The sequence below is a fragment of the Podarcis filfolensis genome, assembly GCF_964270895.1.
Source record: "Podarcis filfolensis genome assembly, chromosome: 16".
Lineage (NCBI taxonomy): Eukaryota > Metazoa > Chordata > Lepidosauria > Squamata > Lacertidae > Podarcis > Podarcis filfolensis.
Genome location: NC_139620.1, coordinates 23211528 through 23229203, shown reverse-complemented (window position 1 = coordinate 23229203; position 17676 = coordinate 23211528). Strand labels below are relative to the sequence as shown.

At 47.7% G+C, this 17676-nt stretch overlaps 1 protein-coding gene across 4 annotated transcripts in view; it reads right to left on the bottom strand.

The window, feature by feature from the left end:
• The window catches only part of AP1B1 (adaptor related protein complex 1 subunit beta 1), a 52482-nt gene that overhangs the window by 21551 nt on the left and 13255 nt on the right, over nt 1-17676 (bottom strand). For all 4 annotated transcript variants that reach the window (XR_014542377.1, XM_083589940.1, XM_083589938.1 and 1 more), the window contains exons 3-10: nt 15518-15623; nt 11196-11331; nt 8383-8628; nt 5933-6123; nt 3645-3866; nt 2062-2182; nt 1285-1380; nt 172-287 (exon numbers count right to left, since the gene is read on the bottom strand). Coding sequence is in view for 3 of the 4 variants with exons in the window: in XM_083589940.1 (XP_083446066.1) it covers nt 172-287; nt 1285-1380; nt 2062-2182; nt 3645-3866; nt 5933-6123; nt 8383-8628; nt 11196-11331; nt 15518-15623 (1234 nt within the window). In the remaining variant the exon portion in view is untranslated. The remainder of the gene's footprint in view (nt 1-171; nt 288-1284; nt 1381-2061; nt 2183-3644; nt 3867-5932; nt 6124-8382; nt 8629-11195; nt 11332-15517; nt 15624-17676) is intronic.

Here is a 17676-nt window from a genome sequence, read left to right as displayed (position 1 = left end):
GAATCTTTTGCCCAACGTGAGGCTCGAACCCGCGACCTTGAGATTAAGAGTCTCGCGCTCTACCGACTTGAGCTATCCCAAACCACCAGTTTTAAAAACAGCAAGTGTAATAAGTAATAAAATGTTCCCAAGTGTTATCAAGATGGTAACTTTTCGAGGAGGGCTTCTTACTTGTTGGGGTACTTGCGGAAGATGTCCTTGATGACGACAATGGCTTCCTGGACCACATAGTTGACCTTGGTCTGGATGAGGTCAAGCAAGGTGCTTACACAACGCTCTGCCGATTGCTGGGCAGGAAGAAAGAGAAAGGGGGTTGGGGCTGTGTGGAGAGGAACTGGGGTTTAGCCAAGAGGCTTAGGAGAAACTACGGATGCTTGCTTTTAAACAGGGAAGTTAAAGGACACCTAGGTTATCTCCCAGCAAGGGTGGGATGTTAGCAGCAGGAAAGCCAGGAATTTCCTGGCTGTAACAAAACAAGAGTCACATGCAGCCTTCTGCACACTAGAGAAGACCAATTGGGAAGGGAGAGGCAGGTTCCCCATGCTATGAGGGATGCCTCCAGCGCTGTTACAGTCATACCTGGGGTTACAGACGCTTGAGGTTGCATTTTTTCAGGTTACGGATGCGCCGATACCTGGAAGTACCGGAATGGGTTACTTCTGGGTTTTGGCCATCGCGCATGCGCAGAAGCATCGAATCGCAACCTGCGTGTGTGCAGATGCGGCACTGCGGGTTGCGAACGTGCCTCCCACACGGATCACGTTCGCAACCCGAGCATCCCCTGTATTTTTAAAAACCTGGCTCCCTGCGCAAAGACGTGTTGATCTCCAGCACTATGGACACCGCTTGCCTCAAAAAACGAATGTTAATGTTGGAAGGCTCTATAAAGGTCAAACCCCCTTTTCCAAAGAGCCAAGATCTACCGGATGTCAGAAAAATGTGCTGGATCAGGCCAGTGATTCCAGCATCCTGTTTTCATAGGGGCCTACCAGGTGCCCCAAAGGGAAGTCTGCACGCACGATCTGAGTGCAAGAGCACTCTCTGCTCCTCTCCCTAATGTCTTCGGCCCCCACCCTCCCCAAAAAGAGAAAAGTGAGGGGGGGCGGGTTCACAACACAGAATGCAAAATTCATTTGTGCTCTCCTACTTGCAGCCTCTAAATGCTTGGAAAGCCAAGTATGTTTGAAGTTAAGCCTTTTGCAGAATCAGGCCACTCTCCTGGATAGATGCCAGCCTCCCCCAAACTGGTGCCCGCCAGATGTTCTGGATCACGCCTTGGCTCACCTCGACCTTAATGGCACACCGGCCAATCGCCCGGACGGCTTTCCGCACAAAGTCCACATCAACTTCCGTTGCGTACTCCTTTAACTCGGCAAGCACCTATAAAATACATAGTAATAATAATAATAATAATAATAATTTATTATTTATACCCCGCCCATCTGACTACGTCTCCCCAGCCACTCTGGGCAGCTTCCAACCAAATATCAAAAACAATAGAGCGTCAGACATTAAAAACTTCCCTAAACACTTCAGGTGTCTTCTAAAAGTAAAATAGTTGTTTATTGCCTTGACATCTGCTGGGAGGGCGTTCCACAGGGCGGGCACCACTACCGAGAAGGCCTTCTGTCTGGTTCCCTGTAACCTCACTTCTCACAGTGAGGGAACCGCCAGAAGGCCCTCAGTGCTGGATCTCAGTGTCCAGGCTGAACGATGGAGGTGAAGATGCTCCTTCAGGTATACAGGACTGAGGCCGTTTTATCAGAAGATGTGGGGCAAAGCAAAAAAGGAAAAAGCAAGCCCAGGGCAGAGCATGCTCTGTAACTTTGGAATGCTGAGTGGCAGCTAGAAAATGCACGCGCTGAAAAATTGGGGCAGGAAGGAGAGATGAGTGGAATGCATTCTTTAGAGGCAATAGCTGGCTTCAGCCTTCCCAAACAATGGGTGCCTTCCAGATCTTGCAGGACTGCAATCCCTTTCAGTCCTAATCCTTGAAGAGCAATGGAGACTCCGAAGCAAATTCGGGGGGTGGGGAGGAAGAGAGAAAAGAAGAGGATTTACCTGTGCAATGTTGGCCTGCGAGGCCAGGCGGATCATGATATCCAGCTTCTCCAGTTTGACGTAGATCGGATCGTTGTACTTCACAAAGAAGACTTTCATCTCATGCTTGAGGATCTCAGGTCTGGGAGAAGAGGAAAAGATGCGATCAAGAGATCCGGAGAAGAAACATACCCAGCTATGCAACTTATAGATTGCAAAAGAATCTTTAAGTAAAAAAAAAAATCAGATGTTTTCATTTAGTAATAGCATAGAATGGTAGAGTTGGAAGGGACCGCGGCGGTCATCTAGTCCAACCCTCTGCATTGCAGGAATCTTTTGTCCAATGTGGGGCTCAAACCCACAACCTTGAGATTAAGAGTCTTGTGTTCTACCGACTGAGCTATTAGGCAACACTGCTCTCGGAAGTGTCATTTTAGGATGAATCGTGTGCCTCGTTAGCACCGGTACAGTAATTATACTGTAAATCAAAAGTGAAACTGTAAAAGTAGGTGCCATGTTGCAGGTTGGGAGTCAGAGGTGGGTCTCAGTTCTGGACCGTTGAAAGATCTACCTTCTATACAAACATATTTACATGCCCATAGGTCTTATATATGATCTTGGCAGCTCGCATAGCAATTGCAACTCAATGGAAAACAGCCCCCAAATTTTACACCGGGAGCTTGGTACCACTCACTCTGAAATATAGCTATAATGGAAAAAACTATGTATAATTTGATATTTCGACAAGGTCTAGAAGCTCCAGACACTTTTCATTTGATCTGGCATTCCTTTAATTACATTTTGTATTGGAACCATCATTTTCAAGTCAGCCCTCGTCACAAGCCTGGCAAATCTCAAACTATACTTGACATTTTTACATCCTTAAGATATCAATGACTTCCCTTCTTCTCTTTCCATGGTTCATTTTACATATCATAAATCCCTGCATATCTTACAGAACTATACCATTCAGTATTCCATTATTACATCCAACATAACTTATTTACACTGTTGAATTTAATGCTGCCAGCGTTTTCAGCTGTACACAGTTGTTTCCCGCATATTCAATAAAAGTCTTCCAATTTTCTCTAAACGTATGTTCTTCTTGTTCTCTTATTCAATATGTTAAGTCTGCAAGCTGTGCATATTCTGTCAACTTAAGCTGCCATTTGTCTTTGGTTGGGACCTTGCTCGTTTTCCATTTTTGGGCTAACAAAACACGGGCCGCAAGTAGTGGCACACATAAATAACCTTTTTTGACACCTGGGAATTTCAGTCTGAATTATCCCCAACAGAAAGGACTCTGGGTTTTTTGGGAAAGTACTTTTTAAACATTTTTTTTTCCAATTCATTGTGGATCATTTCCCATGGACTTTGGTATTTTAACCCATGTGCCTGTTTTATAGTTTTGCTTCTCATCTTCTGGTTTTTCACCTGTTGCTACAACAGTTTCTCTGTTTTATATTTGTTATAAAAGGAAATCTCTTTAGCAAAACCCCCAACAAACCCAGTTACATGCCTGAGAGCATCTCGGTGTATCCCTGGAAGCAGTGCTACTGCCAACCACCCTGCCCACCTGTAGCCAACAGAGCATCCACCATCACCTTTTCTGCACAATGAGGTTGATGTTTCGGAGAGCCACGTATTGCAGCTCTGGCTCAGCAGACAGTAGGGTGACGAGCGGGGGAGCCAGCTTCTTCAGCAAAGTGCCGTAATAATCCAGGTCCTTCGACAGCATCTCCATGAACTTCATCAGCACTTTCACAGCCGAGAGGACCACGGCGGAGTTAGCGTGGGACAGCCGGGGTGTCACTCGCTCACAGATGCTGCAGTGGGGGGAAGAGAAGGAAAAGGAAGATGCAGCAGACAAATGCCAGAGGAGATTTTTCACAAGTGCGCAGAGCCACTGACCCAGCAGCCCTGCCTCCTAGGTGCAACCAACAAAACCCTGTTTCTGTGGTCCTGCACTGCAGCCATTGGGCAATCTGGGAAAATGGCAGAAAAGGAAGAGTTGTGCTCTGTGCTAGCCTTGCTCAGGAAACCACAAGCAGGACCTGCATTTTCCAGCTGCTATTTCTTTTCATTTTTTTAAAAAAAAATTACCATATTTTTTGCTCTATAAGACTCACTTTTCCCCTCCTAAAAAGTAAGGGGAAATGTGTGTGCGTCTTATGGAGCGAATGCAGGCTGCGCAGCTATCCCAGAAGCCAGAACAGCAAGAGGGATTGCTGCTTTCACTGCGTAGCGATCCCTCTTGCTGTTCTGGCTTCTGAGATTCAGAATATTTTTTTTCTTGGTTTCCTCTTCCAAAAACTAGGTGCGTCTTGTGGTGTGGTGCATCTTATAGAGCGAAAAATACGGTAAATTAAATTAAAATTAATTAATTTAATTAAATGAAAACTGTTTAGCATACAATACAATAAAAAACAAACTAATCCAAATAAAAACAATAAAAACACTCTCCGTGACCTTACCACGTCAAAAAGACTGATACTGATGGATTGAAGAAATAAAAATGCGTCCCCCTTCTACGATTGGATTGAAGACTTATACAAACTCGCAACATATGAACAACTTGCATATAAACACAGGCTTGCCATGGATAAATTCAGTGATATTTGGAATCCATTCTTACAAATAGTGTAGTAGGTTAAGATCTGGTGAAGTACAATAACAACCTTGTAAAGTATACAGTTTTGGGTTTCCTCCCTCCCCTCTTTATTTTCCCTTCTACACAGGTGCTGTTTCTCTTTTTGTCTCTTTTATTTGCGTCTCACCATGTTTAGTTCACATATAATTATGTACTTTTTGAACTTTCAATAAAGATGTTTAAATTAATAATAATATAAAAAATAAAAAACACAATACGATAAAAATAAAATACAAAAAGGAAAAGAAAAGAAAAACAATAAAAAAGAAAGAGAAAGAGGAGGAAGGAAAATACAAAGCTTCCATCAGTTATTGGTATTCAGAAACATGCAGCCTCCGATTGGGGAAGCCAAGAATAGCCATTGTGGGTAGTAGCTATTGATAGACTTGCCCTCCCTGACTTTCTCTCATCCTCTTTTAACATCATTCGAGTCTGTAGCCATCACTGCCTCCTGGGGCAGCGAATTCCATAGTTTAAAATAAATCCTCTCTTTCATCTGCCCTGAATCTTCCAACGTTCCAATGTCCAGGAGTTCTTTGTTGTTGTTTAGTCGTTCAGTCGTGTCCGGCTCTTCGTGACCCCATGGACCAGAGCACGCCAGGCACTCCCGTCTTCCACTGCCTCCCGCAGTTTGGTCAAACCCATGCTGGTAGCTCCGAGAACACTGTCCAACCATCTCGTCCTCTGCCGTCCCCTTCTCCTTGTGCCCTCCATCTTTCCCAACATCAGGGTCTTTTCCAGGGAGTCTTCTCTTCTCATGAGGTGGCCAAAGTATTGGAGCCTCAGCTTCAGGATCTGTCCTTCCAGTGAGCACTCAGGGCTGATTCCCTTAAGAATGGAGAGGTTTGATCTTTTTGCAGTCCATGGGACTCTCAAGAGTCTCCTCCAGCACCATAATTCAAAAGCATCAATTCATCGGCGATCAGCCTTCTTTATGGTCCAGGAGTTCTAGAGAAGGATAAAAACACTTTCTCCATATCTCCTCTTACTCGCTTTTCCTCTAAACATGATGCCCTTTCTCAAAAAAAATCTGTACAGAGTCTTCTGAAGCGCAGAGTGCTACGGTAAAGAATTTGGCTCCGTTGATAACAAAAACAGAGGCGTGGGACAGACAGACAGACACACAAACTGCACACAGACTGGGCTGTCTCTGGGCAAGGAAGTGCACCTCGCACAACGGTGCCTGCAAAGCAGCATGGTCGACACGGGGCTCGAGCAAGTGAGCCAACCCGCAGCTCTCACCTCTGGGCCTCGCGGTCATCCTTGGGCATGTAGTTGGCCAGGCAGTCAAGGATGAAGATCTGGCCCCATTCCGTACACTCGTTCAGGGCAGTCAGCAGCTTGTTGATGGACTGCGGGTTCAAATCCAGCAGGTTGCTGCTGGGGTGAGATTCAGCTATCTCTGAGAGGGCTGCTACAGCATTAGCTACCACCTGGGGGAAAAACAAAAGAGAGTAACAGTGTGAAAATAGGAACATGGGAAGTTGCCTTATCCTGAGTCAAATCGTTAGTCCATCTAGGCTCAGTACTGCCTACTCTGACTGGCAGCAGTTCTCCAGGGTTTCAGGTGGAGTCCTGCCGAGCCCACTGAGATACTGAGGGCTGAACTGCGACCTTCTGCATACAAAGCAAATGTTCTGCCACCTGAGCTACAGCTGCAGGTCTGTCTAGCTCAGTATAATTCCTGGAGTGCTCCAATAGTCAATCTCTCTTTCCCAGGGAACTCTGGGAATCGTAGCTCCATGAGGGGAATGCAGGTTTCTTATATAACAGGCATGGCCAAACTTGGCCCTCCAGCTGTTCTGGGACTACAACTCCAATCATCCCTAGCTAACAGGACCAGTGGTCAGGGATGATGGGAATTGTAGTCCCAAAACAGCTGGAGGGCCAAGTTTGGCCATGCCTGTTCTATAACAAACCAGAGTTCCCAGAATCCTTTGCAGGAAGCCATGACTGTTTAAAGTGGTACCGTAGTGCTTTAAACGTAGGGTGTGAAGGTAGCCTAAGTCTTGTAGGCCTCACCAGGCAAATACCGTATTTTTCGCTCCATAAGACGCACCAGACCACAAGACGCACCTAGTTTTTGGAGGAGGAAACCAAGAAAAAAAATATTCTGAATCCCAGAAGCCAGAACAGCAAGAGGGATCGCTGCACAGTGAAAGCAGCAATCCCTCTTGCTGTTCTGGCTTCTGGGATAGCTGTGCAGCCTGTATTCGCTCCATAAGACGCACACACATTTCCCCTTACTTTTTAGGAGGGGAAAAGTGAGTCTTATATAGCAAAAAATACGGTAGTTCTCGGCAGCTCTTGCCTCTAAAAAAAAACTCTCCACAGAAAATGCTCCTGGAGGCACCGGGGGTACAGAGATGTGTGGAAAAGAACACACCCCTACCGAAAAAGAAAGAAAATTAAACCGAATGTTATTGCTTCCTAGCAAGACCGCTATTCCTCTCAGCAACCCACAGGCCCAAGGAGCATTCGAGGCCATTTGGCCTAAATTAAAAATTCATTTGGAACTTGGTTTGCAGAGGCGGCTGATAGTTCTCTCATTACGTTCCTTTTAAAAATGTAGGAAGCGTGGAGCGGGGTGGGGTGGGGGGAAGAAAAGGAGCAGCGCTCGGGTTGGGCGTTTCTCCAACGCTGGTTAAACGTGCAAGACGGCAGGCAGCCCTTTGCCGCTCAACTGCTTCCATTTCAAAGATACAAGTTTGGCTCCAGGCCAGGGGCTGCACACAGAAAGACAGCCGATCAGGGGGACGTATTCCTAACCTGCTATCTTTCCTTGTTTTTGGTAACCGTCACGGACGCTAGCAATTCCTACACATTTAAGCTAACCATGTAAGGGAATGGAGAAGAACTCTTTGCAGCTGGTTCCTGTAACTCGCTCTACGTGGGGCTGCCCTTGAGACTGACCCAGAAACTTCAGCGGGTGCAGAATGCCATGGCGAGACTCCTAACGGGGTCTTCGCTGCGAGATCACATTCACCCGGTGCTATACCAGCTGCACTGGCTCCCGGTGGAGTACAGGATCAGGTTTAAGGTGCTGGTTTTAACCTTTAAAGCCCTATACGGCCTAGGACCCTCGTATCTACGGGACCGCCTCTCCTGGTATGTTCCACTGAGGACCTTACAGTCTTCAAACAAAAACATCCTGAAGGTCCCAGGCCACAGAGAGGTTAGGCTGGTCTCAACTAGAGCCAGGGCTTTTTCGGCTGTGGCTCCAATCTGGTGGAATGCTCTGCCACAAGAGACTAGGGCCCTGCGGGACTTGACATTTGTCCGCAGGGCCTGCAAGACAGAGCTGTTCCACCAGGCCTTTGGCCAAGGCACAGCCTGACTCCCTCCTTTGGCAATCTTCACAGAACTTTGGTCCAATGGTTGCCATCAATTTGATTTGAATTACTTTTATAATAAAATGACTTTAGAATGTTGTACTATTTTATTGTTGTTAGCCGCCCTGAGCCCGGCTTCGGCTGGGGAGGGCGGGATATAAATAAAATTTATTATTATTATTCTTATTACTACTACTACAAACTGAGCGAAGGCTGGGAGTAGTAGCTCATCCCTTCGACTACCTGGGAATCCCTCCGGACCCAAAGCCTTTAGCAGAGCTTGGTTCAGCTGGGGCAGGGGAGTAGCAGCCTGGGCAGCCCCCCTCCCTCCCCGCCCCCAGGCAAGAAGGGGTCCATCACCATAGGATTGGAGTCCGAGATGAGGTCCTTCAAGGTGTCCAGGAAGCCCTGGTCCTCCACCAGCTGTGCATTGATGTCGTGGAGCTTTGCCACGCAAACAGCCGCCGTCTTGCGCACGTAAGGGTCCTCATCCTTCAGGCACTTCCTCAGCGGCTCACAGAGGTACTCGGTGATCTTATCGACCCGGATACAGCCCATTGTGCGCACCGCCAGGGCCCGGATGAGGGGGTTGGGATCTTCGCAGTCCTGTAGGGTATGGAAAAGGCATTGTAGAGTTGGGAAAAGGTTCGGAATAGGGCAACCCAAACACTCTAGGTGTGGAGTGACTCGCCTATGAAGAATAGTCTTGATTTCTTTCCATACATTCCATACAAGAGTTCTTGATTTCTTTCCATACATTCTCATAATTGTATTTAAACAGGTTTATATTTTTCGATGTCAGCCAAATTCCCAGGTATTTCACCTTTTTAGCTACCATAAAAAAGTTTTTATTTATACTTTTCAAATTTATACATTTCATTAGTTATACAATCAATTTAACAAATTTGACTTCCTTCCCCCTCTTTCTGAGGTTCCTTAAATTTATTTTTTTGTATCTTCTGCATATCCAAATTCATTTAATTTACTCATTTAATCATCTACTTTAAATATATACTCTTATGAAACTGCAGGTTATTACAATAATCCTGCCCATGTTTTTATCTGTTTGCAATTTTTCTGTAAATATTCAATAAAGCATTTCCACTCTTTTATAAAAAGGTTGTTATCTTGATTTCTTATTCTTCCGGCAAGTTTCGCCATTTCTGCTTATTCCATAAGTTTCTGTATCCATTCTTCCTTTACTGGGACTTTTTTCCACTTTGGGGCAAGTAGCATTCTTGCCGCTGTAGTTGCATACATAAATGAATTTCTATACAATTTAGGTAGTTCTGTCTATAATTTCCAAAAGAAAAGCTTCTGGTTGTTGTTGTTTTTTCCCCTCACAAAAGTTATTCTGAACATCCTTTTCAATTCATTGTATATCATTTCCCAGTAAGCTTTTAACCTTACGACAAGGCCACCACATATGCGTTTGGGACTTCTTGGTTCAGAGAAAAGACGAGCAAAGGGGGACGTGACAGAAGCTTATAAAATTATGCATGGCGCACATAGAGAAAAGTTGTTCTCCCTCTCTCGTAACACCAGAAACTTCTGGACGTCCAATGAAGCTGAATGCTGGAACATTCAGGACATACAGGTAAAAGAAAGGACCGTTCGTAGTTAAACTATGGAACCCTCTTCCACAGGAGACAGTGATGTCCACGTGAACTCAAAGCCAATTGTGGGAAATTTCAGGGCAGATAGAACTGTGGAACTCACCGCCACAGGAGCCAACGGTTGCCACCAATCTGGATGGCTTTGAAAGAGGATTAGACAAATTCGTAAGAGGAGGAGATGGCTATCGACAGCAGCTAGCCATGATGGCTCTGCTCTGCCTCCACCGGGGGGGGGGGGGCAGCGATGCCTCTGAATTCCAGTTGCTGGGAATCGCAAGTTGGAAGAGTCCTGTCGCACTCAGGTCCTGCTTGCGGTCTTCCCGGCTGACGACTGGGAGAACAGGCTGCATCATCACTCTTTAAAAAAGGTAAAGGTACCCCTGACCGTTAGGTCCAGTCGTGGCCGACTCTGGGGTTGCGCGCTCATCTCGCTTTATTAGCCGAGGGAGCTGGCGTACAGCTTCCGGGTCATGTGGCCAGCATGACTAAGCCACTTCTGGCGAACCAGAGCAGCGCACAGAAACGCCGTTTACCTTCCTGCCAGAGCGGTACCTATTTATCTACTTGCACTTTGACGTGCTTTCGAACTGCTAGGTTGGCAGGAGCAGGGACCGAGCAACGGGAGCTCACCCCGTCCGGGGATTCGAACCGCCGACCTTCTGATCGGCAAGCCCTAGGCTCTGTGGTTTATAGACCACAGTGTCACCCATGTCCTGATCACTCTTTAGCTTTGCCTTAAAGCTGAGATTTTGTATGGGATAGCCATAGAGAAATAGCATGACCCCCCTCTATGCCTAAGCTGGCTGTTTTGATCAGCGGAAGTGGCACGATTACAAGTCCCAAATAATACGCATTTGTAAGAAATCGACTTTTCTTTTAGTGTGATTGCAGCACACACACACACACACACCCCGGAACTCCTTGCCTATTGACATCAGATAGGCCACTCCGCTGGACTTTTTCTGGCACCTGCTGAAAAATATTTTCATTTATATGGACATCACAGAATGCTGGCCTGAGTTCAAAGCTGGGGGTTTTGTTTGTTTCTTAGCTTCTCGTTGATTTTAACTCACTTTTGAATGTTTTAAAATAGTTGAGTCATTTCATTGTTTTATTCTTTTTGTAAACCGTTTTGAGGTTGCTGTTGTTTTACAATCAGGCAGCTTTCAAATTTCGTGAAATAAATAAATAATACTTATGAAACACCCACACGCTCAAAGAAAGATCGGAACGCTCGTCCGCTGGGGAAAAATGGGCACTTCCGTTTTTAAAACTTTAGAGCAGGGGTCAGCAAACTTTTTCCAGTGTCCCTCAGACCTTTTGGGGGGCCGGACTATATTTTTGGGGGGAGGAAAAGAACAAATTCCTATGCCCCACAAATAACCTAGAGATGCATTTTAAATAAAAGGACACATTCTACTCATGTAAAAGAACGCTGATTCATGGACCATCCGCGGGCCGGATTTAGAAGGCGATTGGGCCGGATCCAGCCCCTGGGCCTTAGTTTGCCTACCCATGGTTTAGAGAACAGGTGCTGCTCCTGCTCCTGCAACTCACCTTGACAAAGGTGTTGACAGCCATGATGGCCATGTCTGGCTGGCTCTTGGCATAGTTCATCAGGTACAGGTAAACCAGCTTCTTGAGCTCGAGGTTGTCCGTCTGCATGCAGTTCACAACGTCGGGGAAGAGAGCGCTGGAAACGGAGAACAGGCAGGCGGCGTGAGGAACCAGGATACAGATGGGGAGACACACACACACACACACACCCTTGACGCCAGGCAGCGCTGCTTTAGAGCAGCTGGTCAATGGGCCAGGAAAAACGTAAGCCTTGGAAATAATAGTAATAACAGTGATGATTTCATTATTTATACCCTGCCCATCTGGCTCTGTTGCCTCGGCCATTCTGGGAGGCTTCCAAAACACATATAAAAACATAATAAAATGTCAAACATTTTTAAAAAACTTCCCAATACAGGGCAGCCTTCAGATGTCTATAGCAGGAAGACAACAGGCAGCCATGTTGGAGACCTCTGAATTACAGCTGCTGGGAGTAGAGAGGGGGCTGCTTTCGGACCCAGGTCCTGCTTCTGGACTTTCCAGGGGCGTCAAGTGCTGGGGCTTGGTGGCGTAGACCATCTGCTTTTCATGCAGAAGGTCCTAAGGTTCAATCCCCAGTGGTATATCCAGTAAGGGCTGGGAACACCTAGAAAGCTGATGAGGACAGTGTGGTTTCCCTTGGGTCTCCAGCTGTCTTTGGACTACAGTTCTCATCATGCTAGCTAGGGATGATGGGAGTTGTAGTCCAACAACAGCTGGAGACCCATGTTTGGGAAGCCCTGGTATAGACCGTACTGAAAGAGATGGACCAATTTCTCCTCCCATCGCCCCACCGGAGAAAGACGAGGAATTCCTAAATCTACCAGGCCAGCTAGAAAAAGATATTAACTTTTCCCAGGTTGCCGTGCCAGATTTGGACTATCTGCCTGAAGGCTTTGCAACTGCTTTGCTAACTTAAGTCTGTCCAGACAGCCTGTTGCTTGGTTACACTATTCCTGCACAAAACTACCACAGGACAATCACACCGCTGAATCCTTCCTACTGCACTCCTGACGTTCATAACCAAAATTCCCTGCACAAAGAAATCCAGCCAGAGAGCTGTGCTAACAGAGGCCGATAGGATTTCTAGCCCAGAACAGATGGAGGGCAGTAGGCTGGAGAAAGCAGAGTTAAATGTTATTTTTTCATCCTCATTTTTTAAATCAGTACCTGTGTTGAGATTCACTGCTCTGGCTTCACCATTCAGAGGCCTCTCCTCCTGGCCCCGACTACTATGTTTTCCCTCCCTCCTTGTTATCGTGCATTGGTTCCTTCAAGGCTGGATTGTTGCAATATGCTCTAAGTGGGGCTTCCCTTATGCAATTGCTGGAAGGAATACAGCTCCTCTGCTCAAGAGAGCTGCACTGGTTGCTCATCTGCTCCCGGGCCAAGTTCAAGGTTGTGACTATTAGTATATGAAAGCTTGGGACCAAGTTTACCTGTGAGGTCGTCTTACCCCACTGATGCCCCACTAGACTGCTCTGATCTACAGAACTGGCAAAGTTACACGTGCCACAAAATACACGTTCTGCATTTGTAAGAAAATGATATACCGCATTTTTCGCTCTATAGGACGCACTTTTTCCCCTCCAAAAATTAAGGGGAAATGTTTGTGCGTCCTATGGAGCGAATGCAGGCTCCTTGGCTTCAGCGAAAGCAATGCGAAGCCTTCAAAGCACAGAGGGAGCACTCCCTCCGCACTCCGGAGGCTATGCGTTGCTGTCACTGAAGCCTGGAGAGCGAGAGGGGTCGGTGTGCACCGACCCCTCTCGCTCTCCAGGCTTCAGGGATAGCCGCCTGAAGCCTTTGGAGCGCAGCGGGACCTCGCACCGCGCTCCGAAGGCTTCAGGTTCCTTTCGCTGAAGCCGGGAGAGCAAGACTCCTTCAGCCAAGTGGAAGGAGAAATGGAAGGGGCTCTGTTTCTCCTGCTGCTTCGCTGAAGGGGCGCTGAGCAGAGAGGGGGAGATTCCCCCCCCGTTCTCCCCCTCTAAAACAAGGTGTGTCCTATGGTCGTGTGTGTCCTATAGAGCGAAAAATACGGTATTTAGTGCAGCAATGCTGACACTTCGGAACTCCCTGCCGATTGGTATCAGATAGATGCCTTTGCTGTGCACTTTCTGGTGCCTGCTAAAAACATTTCTGTTCAGGCAAGCCAATCCAGGCACGTTGACATGTTTTAATTTCGGTGCGGGCTTCCCACCCAGCCCGCCTTATCCTAGAGTTTAATTCATTTTTGAATGTAGTATTGTAGAGTTGGAAGGGACCCCGAGGGTCATCTAGTCCAACCCCCTGTAGTGCAGGAATTCTGCCCACAACCATCCCTGAGTGGGATCAAACCACCAACCTTCTGGTTAACAATCAGACGCACTGACCCCATGGCACCGCAGGAGGGCTCTATAAATAGTTGCTTTCAACTGTTTCAGTGTTCTATTTCTAAATCACTTCGAGGTTTTGCCATGACCAAGTGGTATACAGGCCTTGTCAAATAAATAAAAATGAACGGAATTGCTCCCTGGTCAAATTTCAAAGCCGCAAAATGCTCAGCACGTGCGAAGAGTCCTGCTCCCTGAAGGTCAAGGACGCAGCCGACCTCCTTAATCCAAACAGAGAAGCCCGGAATCCGGATTATTCCTACGCCACACATCTTTAACTAGAAGCGAGGCTGATGGCTTGAAGCTCTGGTGCGCAGAAGCATAGCTGTCAACTTACAGATTTGAAAATAAGGGACCAGCAGCCTCGAAAATAAGGGATCAGCAGCCAAAATAAGGGATTTTCAGAGCACAGGTATGTTCAACTTCTGAGCCCCTCCGAGCCAAAGGCAGAAAGCCCAGCCAGCAGCCAAACAAAGCCTCAAGCGGTGGTTCCCACAGCGCAGCAACCCGGCAAAGGGGATGCAGCAAGGAAAACCACCGTCACCTCTCCGCTGGGAAGTGCTGAGCAAAGGTGAGTCCCCAGGCAACGTGGCCAATTTGATTGGCACAAGGCATGCAAGCTCCACCCCCAGTTGTTCTTAGACTCCTTATTGGGTGAGCAACGCAGCCAAGCAACGCAGTTGGAGCCTCCTTCCTCCCTGGCTGGCAGGGAGAGAGGGAGAGGAGATGCTTCCATTGAAACCCGGGAAATTTAAGGGACATCATCAATAAGGGACAGCAGCGGGACACGGCGCTGGGATAAGGGACTTTCCCACCAAATAAGGGACAGTTGACAGCTATGGCAGAAGGCAAAGGCCAAGTCAATGAAACCAGGCAGAGGGCTTTGTGAGAACCACCACTTGTTCCACCTCTCTCTCATTTCCAAAATGATCATTCTGGGAACGGCATCAGCGAGCCGAGGGCCAGGAATCTCTCAGCTTGGCTCTCATGACAACGGAACTCGTGGACGGAACTCACATTAGAAGATTCAGGGCAGGCAAAAGAAAGGATTTCTTCATGCAGCGTATAGTGGAAATGTGGAACTCCCACAGGAATCAGGAATGTGCCCTTGTGATCGGGTTCTGCTTGCTGGCTTCCGATTGGGGAATCAAGGTGGCCATTGGGTGGCCTAGATGGGCCAGTGGCCTGATTCAGCAGACTCTTCTTATGTTCTCAAAAATCACAGCCATGCTTAAAACTACCCAGCCTAATAATAATGATGATGATGATTTTATTATTTATACCCCACCCATCTGGCTGGGTTTCCCAAGCCACTCCGGGTGGCTTACAGCACATAAAAAATGACATTGAAATCTTCCCTAAACAGGGCTGCCTTCAGATGTCTTCTAGAAGTCAGTTGTTTATCTCCTTGACATCTGACGGGAGGGCGTTCCACAGGGTGGGAGAAGGCTCGGAATCGTACTGGGAGCCAATGTAGGTCTTTCAAGACCGGTGTTATGTGGTCTCGGTGGCCACTCCCAGTCACCAGTCTAGCTGCCGCATTCTGGATTAGTTGTAGTTTCCGGGTCACCTTCCAAGGTAGCCCCACGTAGAGCGCATTGCAGTGGTCCAAGATAACCAGAGCATGCACCACTCTGGCAAGCAAGACAGTCTGCAGGCAGTCAAGACTGCCTGGGGAAGAGAAACAGTTGTTGGGGCTTCACCGTGAAGCATAATCTACCATGTAATCCATGGGGAAGGCAATAGGCTCAGTGGGAGAGCACCTGCAATGGGGCAGAGCATCAGCCAGCACAGCCACTGAGCCCCAGTTGCGCTGGCTGGGGCTGATGTGAGCTGTAGCCCAACACCGTATTTGGAGACCCCAGATTGGCTCATATGTTGGACCAACGCATCTCCAGAATGGCAACGTACCTGACATCTTTCCCCACCGTCATGGACGCGATCACCTTTTTCACAGCTTCCTTTTTCTTCTCCTTTTTGTCGCTGTTGAGCTCAGCCTTCAGCTCAAATATCTCCCCTGGAGAGGGGGGAAAAAACCGTGGAAGTTTAAATCAAGGTGGCAGGAGGTCCCGCTCAGCACCTAGAGAAAGTACCCCAACAGGCAGCACAACAGCACTCAAGAGCAGCAGCTTACACAGGAAGCCCAGTCTAGCTCAGTATTGCTAACACAGACTGGCAGCAGCTCTCTAAGGTGCCAGTCTTTCCCAGCCCCACCTGGAGATGCCCATGGGGGTTGAATCTGGGACCTTCTGCAGACAAAGCAGATGCTCTACCTTTAAGCTATGAACACCCAAAAAATTAGATAATGCCAGGTGGCCAATGGCACATCTAACCCAGTATCACCTACAGTGATCCATGCGATGGTCACCTCCAGGCTTGACTACTGTAATTTGCTCTACGCGGGGCTGCCCTTGAAGCTGTCCCAGAAACTCCAGCGGGTGCAGAATGCTGCAGCGAGGCTCCTCACGGGGTCTCTGCCATGGGAGCATATTCACCCAGTGCTTTTCAAGCTGCACTGGCTCCCGGTGGAGTACAGGGTCAGATTTAAGGTGCTGGTTTAAAGCCCTTCACGGCCTGCGGCCCACGGAGAGCCTCAAGGTCCATAAATAGCAACACCCTAGTGGTCTCAGGCCCTAAGTAATTAGATTAGCTTCAACCAGAGCCAGGGCCTTTTCAACACTGGCTCTGGCCTGGTGGAACGCTCTGCCTCCTGAGACCAGGGCCTTGCAGGATCTGATTTCTTTCCACAGGGGTTGTAAGACAGAGTTGTTCCGCCTGGCCTTTGGCTTGGAGCCAATGTGATTCCCTCCCCCTCTTTCTTTTTCCTTTTTCCTTTCTCCTCCTGTGATGAGGCTGCATTTTAATATTTGAATGTTTCAGTATTTTAATTGTTGTATTTTAATCTTGTTTTTAAGTTGTATTCATTCAACTTGTTTTTATTACTGCTTGTTAGCTGGCCTGAGCCCGGCCTTGGCTGGGGAGGGCGGGGTATAAATAAAAATTATGATTATGACTACCTACACCAGGGGTCTGCAACCTTTAAGACAAAAAGAGCCACTTGGACCCGTTTCCGAAGAAAAAAAAACTGGGAGCCGCAAAACTCGTCATTATAAAAATAACTTTTTTGTCACTTTTTTATTATTTCTTTGTTTGACCCCTCAGAATTACTCCTCCTCATAGAAATAAACGTTAAATTATCAAGTTACCTTTTTGTGTGTGTGTGTTCTTCACTCCCCTTCAAAACAGTGACCAGCGTACATGCCCCCTTTCAATGCAGTGACCAGCGTACATGCCCCTTACAATGTAGCGGGCGGGCGGGCGGGCGGGCGGGCGGGAAGGTGACGTCGGGACAGTGCGTTACTAATGCACGCACCGCCCCCATGCGACATCACAGCCAGTACAGCGCCCGCCACAATGGGGAGTGTCGGGGCGCACAATGCGCCTCCTCCCCTTGCTAGTATCCGCCCCGGAGCCGCGGCAAAGGTGTAAAAGAGCCACATGCGGCTCCGGAGCCGCGGGTTGCCCACCCCTGACCTACAGTGACAGGCAGCCGCTCCCCCAGGTTTCAGGCTCTCCCGGCCCTGCCAGGAGATGCTGGGCAGATGGCTCTACCACGGAGCCACCACTTGCTCATGCGTTCTGCCTCCACGATTCAGGTTTTCAGAGTCTGCTTTGGCAAGGGGGGCAGGCAAAGCGACGTGGGAAATGAATCAATATTCTGCTTCCTATGCTCTCCAACCAGCTTATGAATTATTTTGCAGGTTTCTGAATTGCCGCTCATCCGAACAAATCCCAGAGGCAGCAGACAAAATGCAGGATGTAATAATCCTTCCATTTAAAAAAAGATTAAGAACAACGAAAAACTAAAATAATCATCATCATCATCCTGTGCCACAGCTGCCCCGGTTTCATGGAACAGCATCCCTGTTGACATATGGCATGCTCCCATCCTGCGGAAACAAGGTGAAGGCATTTTTCTGTTTTGGCTGGCTTTTCAAGCTAGAAAAAAGGTTTCTGCTTTAGGTTTAAAAACAACGCAAAGGAACAGCTACCTTTGGCTGCTTTTCGTA